The sequence below is a fragment of the Trichoderma reesei genome (genome assembly GCF_000167675.1).
Source record: "Trichoderma reesei QM6a unplaced genomic scaffold TRIREscaffold_10, whole genome shotgun sequence".
Lineage (NCBI taxonomy): Eukaryota > Fungi > Ascomycota > Sordariomycetes > Hypocreales > Hypocreaceae > Trichoderma > Trichoderma reesei.
The window spans coordinates 1,142,301-1,153,299 of NW_006711157.1; the positions used below are offsets into that span (position 1 = coordinate 1,142,301).

Sequence of the window (10,999 nt, forward strand, 5' to 3'; positions counted from 1 at the left end):
TCAATGCTCTATGCTAGTAGTCGGCTTTCATCTGTCTTGAACCCCTGCCCAAGCCCGAGTGTCCATGTTGACCCAATATCTGCCGTCGGCTGGTCTCTGTCAACGCATCCCCTCTCAACACCAGCGCACACATGAGATCACGCCCCCGTGGAAGAAAACACACCTCGCCTTGCCCGCGGACCTCGAGTTCCATTCCCAGCCCTCGGCCGCAAACGGCGCTCCTCCAGACCTGCACGGTGGCTGGAGTAAGATGCCCTCCCCACGAGCTTCTGAGCTCGAGTTTGTGTGTATCGTGCGCATGCTGCGAGATATCATATGTGAAGACGCACTGATATTGCCCATTGCAATACCACAACTCCATAAACTGGAGCTGTGGCATCCTGCAGGCAGCGTGGCCGGCGGCCTGTATCCGACCATCGTACGAAAGGGGGGGAACCAGTTCGGCAAACAAAGAGATGCGTTTGAGATTCCTCCAGACCATCTGCCTCGGCGCGCGCTTTTGGAGATCTGTGCCCCAAAATGGCCGGAAGAAGTCATCGGCCTCGGCAAGGTCGTTGACATACAGCTCGTTCAAGTTCCGACTTGCCTTTGCCAGGTCAGAACCAAAACCAATTACGGAACGGTTCCAAGTCAAACTAGGGCGGAGGTGATCTTCATTACAGCGACTGGTGCCCTCATATAGGCAGATTCTACGCAAGCTTCGGCGGTACCTCAGCGTCTCTGACAACAATATCTTGTTTTCGCGCAATCGGATATGTCGCCCCTTGATCTCGGCCGTGTCATAGCCTTCCCAACACTCGTAGGAGAGATCGCGCAACTGAGTGAGATTTCTGATGATGGGGTCGAGGGCCTTTGACACCGACAAATGTCGATAGCACTGGCCGCGGACCACCAAGGCCTTGACGGCCCTGACCCTGGGAAGCGTCTTGTCCATGCGCTTGACAGCGGGTGCCCGCAAGTCGAAACGGAGCCCCTGTGGATGACCGACCATTCTGAGGGCGGCAGCGTCCGTGATGCGCCGCCGCTGACCGAACCACCAGCGATGGAACCGGTCGTTGAGGGACCGAGGGGACTGGATTCCGCCTAATGTGTGCCATGCAGTGTCATTGATCATGCAGCCTAGCTCTTGGGCATAGTGGTCCACGAGGCTGGGCGAGTGCGCGCTTAGTTCGAGGGTTATGCCGGGGTGATGCTTATCGTTCAGCTGGCTGAGGATCTCAAACAGACCCCAAATAGCATCGGTGAAGAGATATTTGTTGATCTTGTCTTCCTCCACCGATTCCGGCTGATCGCACAGGGAGCAGTCGTATGAGGGGAGCTCGATGCGGAGCCAGATCCAGCGGACAAGCGCGCCGCATCGCGGAATGATCTCGCCTAGCATTGTGACGTCGTCCTGGTGGAGGATGAGCTTCTCAAAGTTGGCCTTCTCGAATAACTCTTTCCATTCGCGGCAGACGGATGCGTAGGCTGCTTGGGAGATGCCGGTTGTTTCTCTGCGCGCTCGGCGGCGGGCGGGAGGCTCGTACTGGCGACATTTGGAGTCGCGCAGGTAGTCTAGGATGAGCCATTGAATCTCTGTGCTGAGGCTTGCCCAGGACATTGTGCTTTGGAAGACTTGTTTCTGTCGTTTGTTTGCTCAGCATACAGGATGGAGGTGGAAGTTGAACGGGCGATGGAGGGGAGGTCAACCACAAGAAACAATACGGCGGGCGATATGACATGGAATTGACCGAACAGGCACTGTCAAAGTTAAAAGTCTGACAGCCGTAAAGCAGAGGTACTTGAACAAGACAATCAGTACTCGTCAAGAGTAGAAATTGTGGCTTGCAATAGCCTGTCTCGTTGGGGATTTGGGGACAGGAAGACGCCAAGACGGAACATCTTCTTCCTTTGCTTCTGCAGCCTCATCACGACGATCATGAAGACAGCCTACTGAACAAGCTTGAGGCGTGATCTCTGGAAATACTGATACACTGACAATCTCTGGCGACGTACGTCTTTTCGCGACTTTTCAGACACAATTTGTGTCTTGCCGAGAGCCCACATGTCGTCTGCCTGGTGGCTGAACTGGGCCAAACTGCTTCTTTTCTGCCAGAAACTCTCCGGTGCCGCATGATAGACTGTATCATCCTTGGATGAGAGTTTTTTTTTTCCTAAGGGCTTATTGATGTCGAGATCGCTGGCCTTAACCCCACCCTCTGCCCTTCGGTGTCCAAGACTGGATGAGGTTGTCCTTGATATATGACAACAGTGTTGAGCTGAATATTCTGCCAAGAGGAGTAAGTGGCGATGAAGAGCTTAAACCGGGCTTGGTATCTCAATGGGAAGACCATTCTTGGTGCATCTGATATGGTCTTTCGACGATTTGATATGATGTACCTTTTAAACGTACGGATGGGACAGGAAGCTCACAGCAGCGAGCGATGCCTTTGCACATGTCGAACTTCGGCATCGTGAGAGCATCATGCCCGTCGAGGTAGTCTAAGGTAAGCATAAATCTTACCGTGATGAACAGCTACTATTATGCTTCACTGTCGATACGCTTGTAAATGTGATATTGCCTTCCTAGGTACTTCTACATGGAGATATTCTATAGTGTGAGCTACGCCCAACGCCTTACACCACCGTCTCTCCCCTTGCTGAATCAAGAAACGGGGTTATGGTATGCGATGAGTTCTGCATCACTCGTCTTGTGTGACAGCTCTTCCGTGGTTGTGCTAGGAGGTGCAACTCCAATTGGCGTTGGTTCAGCACCCGCGGAGGCGCAGCTGCATGCCGGCTGATGCCCAACAAAAAATGCACACATTAGGCTCTGGTTGACTGAGTTGGGGGTCGATGCAGATGGGAGAAATGCCTAGGAGTGCCATGGATTATGGATTACCAATTCATTTCTTCCCAGATCCCAAACCGCTGTAGGGATATTGCGAGGACTTTGCCGTTATGGCCGCGAATACAGAACCTGGCTTCTTCCGCTTGATCGTGCTATCACAGGGTCAATGGGAAGATGAGATTCGTTGCACACTTCTGCCCTTCGACCGCTCACGAGATGGGTACCCCCCGTACAAGGCCTTGTCATATGCTTGGGGGCGTTGGAGTCGAGTACCCCCCGAGGTCCTGGTCAATGGGCGTAAAGCCAGAGTAACGCCCAATCTCGAAATAGCCCTAAGGCATTTGCGACACGAAGACGCGGACATTGCTCTCTGGATTGATGCTCTCGTAAGTTTGCTACGCTCTCGTAACATGGAGTAGGACATGCGTTAACTGAAGCATAGTGCATTGACCAGAGTAACACCGAGGAGCGATCCTCCCAGGTTGCTCAGATGCGAGACATTTATAGCAGGGCAGTAGAGGTGATAATCTTTCTCGGCAGTGGACTGCAACTTGGCATGCCTAAGCCCCCATCTTCTCGAGATCAACGCCCGTTTCAAAGGTTCGGTGGCTGCAAAGCCGATTTCTTGCTTGCAAGCCAGTATATCGATGCTTGGAAGACATCGTCCCTGAAGAAGCCCGTTCAACCGTTGGAGGTTTTTGCCTTCTTGACGATTGTGAGTCAGTCCAGGGAAATCCCAAACCCACTTGGAGTCTTGGAGGATATCCCCGATGCTCATATGGCTGCCCTTGCCGAGGCTTTGCGACATACATTACTCGCTCCCTGGTGGGATCGCATATGGGTTGTCCAGGAGGCCGTTGTCGCCAACAGTCTGACCGTAAGATGTGGCAACGTTGAAGTGCCATGGGCATTGCTAGTCGCAGCTGCGGAGGTTCTATGTGACTGGCAGTCTATCCATGGGAAGTATCCTAGCTCCTTGTCAACGGCCGACGCGAAAGTCTTCAATCTGGCCACACGTATATTGTACTTGGACAATTTCCGTACACATTGGGCTCAATCTCGAGGAACAAATCTTCTACTGCTCCTGCGATATTTCGGATTTCGCCGTACTTCTGATGAGCGGGACCGAGTGTACGCGCTCCTAGGGCTATGCAACGAAGCGACCGTGTTACGGCCTGACTACAGCTTACAGGTGGACGAAGTGCACATGGCACCAGTTCTTGTGGCTATCAGGAACACCAAGTCGCTCGCTGTTCTCAATGGGGATCACAGCCGCAAAGTAAGACAAGATATCCCATCTTGGATTCCTGACTGGAGCACAGAACGTGAGAGTATCGAGCGCCGGCGGACCGAACTTTCCACTTTATATGATGCCTGCAAGGGCATCAGTTTACTATTGATGACGGAGAACAACAAATCTGTATCGGAGTTGATAAGAGACGACATAGCTTCGCTTCTTGGCAAGCTCAAGGCTGAATACTACCCTCAACGCCTTCTAAGAGCAGAATATGCTGCGCGGTTACGGGACCCGAGAACAAGCATTTTCCATTCGCCAACTGTCGGACCAGAGATTGAGAAGATCTGTGGGGATTTGGCGATGTATTATCACACAGATGGCCTCAGAGAACTTCCCAGATACAGCACCATCATCCACAGTGGGCAATCTCTGAGGATTATTGGTAGGAAAGTTGGAACCGTAACGAAGACCACAGAGCCAATACACGAGTCCCTCAACGCTGAGATAGCGGCCAAGGTGCTTGGTGAATGGGCAAAAGTGGCTCGGGCGCGGCCTGTTGAGTATACGCATGACATGTTTCTGAGGACAATCTTTTCCGACATGAAGAAGACCCCGGATGAATCCCTGAGACGGCTCCAGGCCGGTGATATTGATTCAAGAGACGGAGGGCTTATTCTAGGAAGAGATCCGGACGAGACACTCGCTCCTCTCTTTCTCGATTACGACCGATTTGCAGAGGTCATACGACTATCTATATCGAAGCGAGCAATGTTCTTCATCAATGACGTCGACGAGTTCTATTCGGCATCACTGAAGTCTCTCGACAAGCAAGAAATGCTTCTCTCTCAAAGTGAGAAGCTGTTTGGCCAAAATGGCAAAGAAGAAGCTCACATCGAGACTATCCACCAGCACATGAAGCTTATCAGTGAGGCTAGGCTTCTCCAACATAGCAGATTCCTTAGGCCAAGGGAAGACATCCTGATGAGCGAATCCGCAAGCCTGGATGATTCATTTGATGGTGCCATGAGGCTCCTTAATGGCCGTCTGGTGCACTATGCTCAGGGACTGTCTAGTCGAGAAATCGCAGGAGAAAAATATGCACCAGAGGTTGCAGAGCCCGGGGAAGCGCCTCAGCCGACAGTATATCTTCACCGCGACGACTTCCGTAAGTCGCAAGAAGAGATGATCAATGAACATAGAGAACTGCTCCGACAACAGAAGGAGTTGATCCTCCAGAACAAGAGTGTGTTTGACAGAGACACCGAACAAAAGCAGCTCAAGAGCCAAGAGTTCTATTATGACAGACGCTTCTTTGCCAAGTACGGGCATATGGGTATGGGCCCAATGCTCATGAAAGAAGGGGACGAAGTATACATTGTGCCTGGGAGCAGGGTACCACTGGTTCTACGTCCCGAAAGCTGCTGTGAGAACCGCACTTGCTCTCATTCGCCTCGAAGATTTCGACTTATTGGCGATTGTTTCGTTCATGGCGTAATGGATGGGGAGCTTGGCCTCGACGGCTTCGATATCCTTACTATCGACGAATTGTCGGATGACAAACACTCGTGGAAGGAGTTTAACGATGGCCGTGGTATGCGGGTTCATGATAATGACAAGCCAGTTGAAGTAGGAAGCCTGGTAGCTTTGGAACTCGTATAGATAGACGCCTTGACAATCTTGAACTGGTTTACATCTTGCTGAAAAGACTCTACGGAATATTCGAAGAGTTGTAAAGAGTCCCTGTTGTAAGGAACACAGATACAGGCAGCCAGTCTTCACGGGTTGAGCCTCGGTTCCACAGTTTGTTCAGCGGCTGGCTTCTTCACAGAGACACATCACCTTCCTAATTCGGCCATGCACTGAAAGCCGTCCGAGATCTGCCTGCCAGTCATGTTCTGAGGAGATAAAGTTCCTCTACCTAGTTTTAGGCTTATTTTTATAAGACAAGTTAAGCTAAACGCGGAGCTGCCTCTTTGTTACCGGCGGAGCAGCTAATACAAAGCAGGCATGAACAACAATCACGACAGCATCGTCACATGTTGGGCTTCAATCACAGCATGGAGCCTGCTGGTGCTTAAGATAGGTACTTCAATCAATCCAGTTGGTACATTGGGGGTTCTTACTATTAGAGTGGCGGAGAGAAGGAAGCATTCGGTAGCCAACGATGTCGTGGTTGACCAGCATCTAATCTCTAAACTGTCCAGTAGAGGCTGCCAATTCATGGGACAATCTCCTCTCAAGTCTCCCGCGATCGAGAATCCCGCTGCCGTAGGCGCTCGCCCTGGTGACCTTCCTAACCTGGTGTTGATTGCCGCTATCTCCCCCGTGCGCCGTGTACTCGTATAGGCGTCAATGCACAAAGATTCCTTGCAGTGTCGTGATGTACAAAAAGTCCTTCATGTTGTCTTCTTTGACAAAATTTTTTTGCTCTCTGCAGACGCAATTGCATACATTTATAGCAATAGTACCTGGGAATTATGCTGCTTGTTAAGGACTGTTGAGTGCTCACTACATGAATAGGCCAATTGTCGGCACACGTATCAAGAAGCACAATCGGTATTAAAGCAGTGTTACGACGTTTTCGGAGCATTAGATACCAGCTTGACTACACAAATAAGGCTCGAGGGACTTCATCGGACGGTGCCGATCGCCAACCTCCAGCCGTGATACCAGCCTCCTCCTTGGCCTCTGGCTAAGGTGCCTAGGGAGGGAGGACAGCCCCCATGACGCTGCAAGCCCTCCTTACATACCCCGTCTGTGCCACCGCAGACCACGAGATGCAGATCCCTTTCGTGAGCGGGGCCGGCACTTTTGTTTCTATAAACCAAGACGCGCAAGCGGCCGGCAGTCGATTCAGGGCAAGCTGCAGCTCCTCTGGTTTTCAAATAATACTACGCGAGCCAGAGGAACCCTGCCTCTTTTCGGCAGCTACAGTCTCGGCCGCTCCCAACTTCCGGATGAAGGCGCATTGCCGTGCCTGTCTGATGTGACACTGCTATCGAAAGGCAAGGAGGCACGAAGAGGGCGCCTGACATCAACAAACACGACCATCTAGTATCAGACTAAGACACTCGACTTGAATATAAGTTGGGGCTGATCGGCTCTCGACTGGGCCCTCAGAGGCCATCTCATCCTTCTCGTCTCAGTACAGACATCAATAGCTGAAGATGAAGACCTTTATCCCCGTTGCGCTTCTTGCGCTCTCCCAAGCCACCTCGGCGTGTCTTCTTCCCCATGAGCGAGACGAGGCGAGTGGCCTGAAGCCAGTCGTCCGCCGCCAGTCCAGCAACGGAACTCCCATCGGCACCGGCGACAGATTTAGCGGTGGCTCAACTGCGCCTCGAGGACTGGGAACTCAGTCCTCATCCACCTCCTTCAGCACAATTCTCAACGTCAAGGAGGTCACCAGCGGTCTGCAGGGCCTGGCCAACACGTACGGAGTTCAAACTTTCAACACTCCTTACAAGACGGCCCAGGGCGCAACCGTCGTCGGAGCCAAGGTCGGCGGTACCGGAGGTAACTGTACCGATGCCTACCGCGTCTTCTTCAACGGCAACATCCACGCCCGAGAGCGCGGCTCCGCAGACAGTGTGCTCTACTTCATCTCGGATCTGCTGTATGCCAACGCCCACAACACCGGCCTCACCTACGGCTCCAAGACGTACAGCAACGCCCAGGTGAAGACGGCGCTGGCCGCGGGAATCGTCTTCATCCCGCTCAGCAACCCCGACGGCGTGGCCTATGACCAGTCCACCAACAGCTGCTGGCGAAAGAACCGCAACCCCAACTCGGGCCAGTCCCCCGGAGTCGACCTGAACCGGAACTTTGACTTCCTCTGGGACTTCCGCAACCTCTTCGCCTCGTCGGCACAGTCCAGCGTTGGCTCGACCTCTCCTAGCTCCGAGACGTACCACGGTGCCAGCGCCTTCTCTGAGCCCGAGACCAAGAACATCAAGTGGGTGTTCGACACGTACTCCAAAGTCCGCTGGTTCGTGGACCTTCACTCGTATGCCGGTGACGTCCTGTGGAACTGGGGCAGCGATGAGAACCAGGTCGACTACCCGACCATGAACTTCCTCAATGGCACCTACAACAAGGTCCGCGGAATCCTGACCGACACGCCGTCTCCCGGCCGAGGCTACGGCGAGTATGTCCCCCAGGCGGACCTGGACGTTAAGGAGGCCGCGGCCAAGCGCGTGGCCTCAGCTCTGACTGCTGGCGGCGGCCGCTCTTACACGGCCTTTCAGTCGGCGCAGCTGTATCCCACCTCGGGCGCGAGTGATGACTACGCTTACTCGAGGCACTTTTCCGATCCTACCAAGAATCTCATCCACTCTTACACGATTGAGTTTGGCTTTGCCAACAACGCCGCGTCTTGCCCCTTTTATCCCTCTGTTTCCCAGTACAACTCGAACCTCAGGGCTACCAGTGCTGGTTTCATGGAGCTGCTGTTGGCAGCCACCGACTACGGCCTTGGAGATGCAACGACGTGTTAGATGAAAAGACGACGGGGGAAATAAGAAAAAGATGGTGTTGGAAAGTCATCGGATAAAGACAAGAATGTCGTTAGTCAAATTTTGAGGCATATCTACGTGTATCATTTGCAACATACTTTAGCAATAAGACACTTGAAGACTACACATCGTTCGAATGCATCACGCAGAGCTTTTTCAACATGTAAGAGAGACTTTGAGGAAGCTTGTCATGTCTACCTCGCTCGTTAGCAACCACTTTGCCCAGTATGTTATGTTTGTATGCCCGTATACTGCATCTCAATCGAGGTTCGCCATTCTTGTTTCTCCATACAATTGAACATGTATTCCCATGGTACGGCTACCATCCTCTTTTCAAAGTATCGCGACATCCAGCGCAGGCGACCATATGACAGCCCGGGCAGCAAAACGCAAAACGGCGGGTCGTTTCTAGACATCGCTCGCATTCGTGGCGTCCCTCCACCTCCGCCCACCAGGCCCTGTGCAGACAGGAAGATTTCCGTCTTTCTGGTCCTTTCGCTGACTGTCCGCTAGTTGAGCTTCCCGCTCTAGGTCCTTGCCCTCTTTGGCTCCTTTGGCCCCTGGCCTTTGTCTGGCTTGCACCTTGTCGTGGTTCTTCTCTATAGAAGTTCCTGTTTGGCATGTCGTCCCAGAATCTGAACAAAATGTCGTCGTCCGGATATCCCTCGTCGTCCGAACTTTCCTCGTCGTCCGGATTTCCCTCGTCGTCCCATATTCCCCCGTCGTCCCATTTTCCCCCGTCGTCCCATTTTCCCTCGTAGTATCTGGCTTCTTGTGCTCTTCGAATTCTCTCAGCTTCTTGTGCTCTTCGTATTCTCTCAGCTTCTTGCTCCCTCCATACGCGTTCAGCCTCTTGAGCCTTTCGCAATCGTTCGGCCTGTTCCTCCTTGCGTCTTCTTTCTGCGTCTTCTCGCGCCCTCTCCTCTCTTTCTCTCTGCATCGCTTGTTGTCGCCTCAGTTCGGCTAGTCGAATGTCTTGCTGCCGTTTCATCTCCTGTATCTGCAATCTGTGCCTTTCGTCCACTTTCTCCCGCACCCGCCTTTGGATATCATCGAGCTGCGACTGAGTAGTGAGAACACGGGCCACAAGACGTTTCAGTTCTGCTTCTCGCACACTTCGAGCGGCCCTATTGTCCACCATGCGCCGCTGCGCCGCTTGCTTCTCTTCCTCCGATTGCTTCTTGGCGAAGAAATAACCATACCAGCTGTTTCTGTTGGCCTCTTCCTTTGTTACTCTATCTGCCTCCTGTTGTAATTTGCCGAGGGCTACCTGGCTAATGCTATGCTCCTTCTTTGCTTTGGCTAATTGACTTGCAAGTTCATCCTCCCTATTTCGTAATTGTTGTATTGCCGCCTCTAGCTTTGCTATCTGTATCTTGTATAGCTGGTCGGAGTTGTTGCTATTCGACTGCGGCGGCGGCGGGTTCTTGCCACTATCTGTTGCTGAATTTCGTTTGATTGACTCGTATTGTAGATCGTAAACCCGTCGCCGTTCAGGGTCAAATAGAGTAGAGTAGGCAGCCTCGAGCTGTAATGGAACTTTGTGTCAGTGTTCGTCATTGTCATAAATACAATAAGGGGAGGAGACACACCAGCTGGAACTGAGCTGTGGCTTGAGGATTGTTTGGATTTCTGTCTGGATGATACTTCAACGCAAGCTTTCGGTAGCTGGCACGTATCGCATCTGTTCCTGCCGACTGGGGTATACCGAGGAACTTGTAATAGTCCTCGGTAGCTTGGCTGGGAGCCATTGTAGTGTAGCTCGGTATGCAGGCTAGAAGTGCGACTGGAAGTAAATGCTCTCCGGTGTTGGACAAGCCCGGGTATTTGGGACCTATCCGGATGTAAGAGCAGTGGCAGATTGTTGCGTTGGTTGACTTTCCTCGCCCGACGCGGTCAATGAACGCTGCCTGAGATGTGCAGCCACTGGGCCGTCAACATTGGGCCGTAGGGTGGCCGACGAGGCTGTGTCACGACAAATCAGGCTGCTGAACATGTCAGTTGCTGTTGGTCCAATAGTACCTTGCATAAGTTGAATAGAAGGCGCCTGACGATTGGCTGAAGGCACTTTTCCAAGGTGGCGGTGCTAAAGAGCCTTGTCATTCACGGATATCTATAATAACGAAGTCTGGATATGGAACGCGACCACAAATTGATATGGCGCATCGTTTCTCAGTGGAATTTCCATCTCTCAGTTGCATGTCACATACATGTAATGTATGAAATCTGAACTTTGACCTTGGAAAGTGTTTTGGGCTAGAGTTCGTGACGCTGGTTGAGGGAATAGCTTTTTCCTGTCTATCTATATCGGAGAGAGCTGGTGAGCGTCCCTCCAGTGTCTCAAGTTACACCTCCTGTATCAGTATCATCTCTGGGCAGTGCTGGAGTACTGCTTGTGTCCAGGAGAGCCCTATGGGC

At 52.3% G+C, this 10,999-nt stretch overlaps 4 protein-coding genes across 4 annotated transcripts; 2 read left to right on the forward strand and 2 right to left on the reverse strand.

Moving 5' to 3' along the window:
* Window positions 1-13: 13 nt before the first annotated feature.
* On the reverse strand, window positions 14-2,046 carry TRIREDRAFT_108024 (uncharacterized protein; the record flags this gene model as incomplete). The annotated part of the gene is made up of 2 exons (XM_006965836.1): window positions 14-1,621; window positions 1,996-2,046. 2 exons carry the CDS (start codon window positions 2,044-2,046, stop codon window positions 14-16), a joined length of 1,659 nt encoding a protein of 552 aa, XP_006965898.1.
* An 894-nt stretch (window positions 2,047-2,940) lies between these two features.
* Window positions 2,941-5,800, forward strand: TRIREDRAFT_108025 (uncharacterized protein; the record flags this gene model as incomplete). Its single annotated transcript, XM_006965686.1, has 3 exons — window positions 2,941-3,216; window positions 3,273-5,658; window positions 5,727-5,800. 3 exons carry the CDS (start codon window positions 2,941-2,943, stop codon window positions 5,798-5,800), a joined length of 2,736 nt encoding a protein of 911 aa, XP_006965748.1.
* A 1,434-nt stretch (window positions 5,801-7,234) lies between these two features.
* On the forward strand, window positions 7,235-8,563 carry TRIREDRAFT_22459 (uncharacterized protein; the record flags this gene model as incomplete). Its single annotated transcript, XM_006965514.1, has 1 exon — window positions 7,235-8,563. One exon carries the CDS (start codon window positions 7,235-7,237, stop codon window positions 8,561-8,563), a length of 1,329 nt encoding a protein of 442 aa, XP_006965576.1.
* A 337-nt stretch (window positions 8,564-8,900) lies between these two features.
* On the reverse strand, window positions 8,901-10,454 carry TRIREDRAFT_122160 (uncharacterized protein; the record flags this gene model as incomplete). Its single annotated transcript, XM_006965837.1, has 2 exons — window positions 10,174-10,454; window positions 8,901-10,109 (listed from the first exon to the last, which is right to left on the reverse strand). The coding sequence occupies exons 1-2, from the start codon at window positions 10,330-10,332 to the stop codon at window positions 8,901-8,903; spliced, it is 1,368 nt and encodes a 455-aa protein (XP_006965899.1). The 5' UTR covers window positions 10,333-10,454.
* Between the last annotated feature and the right edge of the window lie 545 nt (window positions 10,455-10,999).